General features: G+C 48.5%; 1 protein-coding gene across 1 annotated transcript; it reads right to left on the reverse strand.

Moving 5' to 3' along the window:
• Window positions 1–815: 815 nt before the first annotated feature.
• On the reverse strand, window positions 816–1,499 carry LOC137815995 (uncharacterized). Its single transcript, XM_068619104.1, has one exon. It carries the CDS (start codon window positions 1,497–1,499, stop codon window positions 816–818), a length of 684 nt encoding a protein of 227 aa, XP_068475205.1.
• Window positions 1,500–1,874: the final 375 nt, after the last annotated feature.

The raw sequence follows: 1,874 nt of genomic DNA on the forward strand, positions 1-1,874 counted from the left end.
ATCCACGTGTCCCCCGTTTATCTTGGAACTGATCTGTCGGTGGCCACTCGGTTACTGACCACCGATCTCCATACCGGGGGATCTTCTCCATGATTTCTCTGCCACCTGATCCACGTGTCACCCTGCGAGTGGTCCACGTGGTTATCTGCTGCTGACGTCATCGACTACCGATGACCGACCGGATCACCACCAAACATGTCAAATTGAGGCAACCACTAGAGTTATGGTCAAGTGGGTTCAAGAGGACGCATTTTACATGCCATAAACTCTAGTGTAGACTAGTTCTTACATTTTTGTCAAAAGTAGCACAGTTTAATTCTTTTGTATTTTTGTTGAAACATGCAAAGTGGTACCTAAATGCTAACCTAAGTTTAATTAGAGTTTCCTACTCCTAATTAAACTTAGGTCCAATCCACATTTAGCCTAAGTGGAGCGTAAGGTTCTAGATCTCCTAGCACATGGAAGAATTTCAGAACCTACCTCACATGTGCTAAATTTAGGCGCCACCTTCCCATGTGCCAACATTTGAAATTCCCTCCAATTCTCTTTTCATATTCAGCCCTCTCTTGCTATATATAGAGGAGCTCGGGTCATGTAAATGGAAGATTAATATACTTAGTGAATTGCTGCTAAATTGTGCCAATTTCACTTCTTGCCCCAAACCTCCTAGGTTAGGCTTTTAATCTTCACAAATTTGCCCTTTCAAAGTAGAGTTGGCTTCACCACTCTCAATCCCTACCTCTCATGCACCTTCAAGGTCACCACCACTCTTAGGAGGACCTTGCTTCATCTTCAATCCATGATGCTTCTGCCATTCACCAACAAAAACCTAAACTATCAAGGCACATCTCCATCATGTACTCTAGGTATGCGGCCATCTGAGGGTCTTTAGCTTGGTACTCCCCCGTGACTTGACCTGTGACTAACAAAGAGTCACTCTTCGCCAACAAACCTTTTGCCCCTATTTCCTTGGCCAGCAGCATTCCAGCGATCAAGGCCTCATATTCTGCTTGGTTGTTACTGGCCTTGAAAGCGAACCATAGGGCCTGCTCAATTAGCAACCCATCTGGTCCTTCCAAGATGACACCAGCCCCACTACCCTGTTGGTTTGAGGAACCATCTACAGAGAGCACCCATCTGAAACCTGCTCCTTCTTGGTGTGTGGCTGCTGAGGAGAGTTCTACTACGAAGTCAGTGTAAACCTGGCCCTTAATAGGGCCTCTAGGCTCATACTGCACGTCAAACTCAGATAGCTCTACTGTCCATGGCACCATTCTTTCTAAGGCCTGGTATCTCACCTCTGGCCCTTGCAAGACCTTGCTGACGAAATAGATCGACTTTTGCACCCGGTCTTTCTCTTGCAGTAGAACCGAACTGATCGCCTTCTCTGTGACTGTGAAGTATAGGCGGAGTGGGGTACCTAACTCTGGCTTGCACAACACTGGTGGACTGGCTTGGTACTTGTACCGCCCTGGTAGTCGGGAGTGATGACGTGGCATCGAGCTACAGTGTAGGCGTGTTGACAAGGCGCCAGATTTGCAGAAGGGAAGGAAGTCGGGGGGCTCGTGTAGTCGCCAGTTATTAAGTTGGCGTGCTCCGATCTCCGGCATACCAGGCGATCGCCCAGGTGGAGATGAAGTCGCCAGATGTAAACTCAGGCGACCAAGTGATTAGAGATCGCCAGAGCAAGCACATCGCCGAAGATGAAGGTGGTGCAGATTATGGAGGCGGCCGGCGAGACCACAGGGAAGGTGTACGAGAGCACCCTAACTCGCCAAGTCTAGTAGAGATCGCGCTCCCAAGTTAGCTATGCACTGGGCAGTACCATGCATGAGTAACTTAGCCAAATAAGAGATAGAAGCAGCGCCCAAGTC

The sequence above is a fragment of the Phaseolus vulgaris genome, chromosome 10, assembly GCF_000499845.2.
Source record: "Phaseolus vulgaris cultivar G19833 chromosome 10, P. vulgaris v2.0, whole genome shotgun sequence".
Taxonomy (NCBI): Eukaryota; Viridiplantae; Streptophyta; class Magnoliopsida; order Fabales; family Fabaceae; genus Phaseolus; species Phaseolus vulgaris.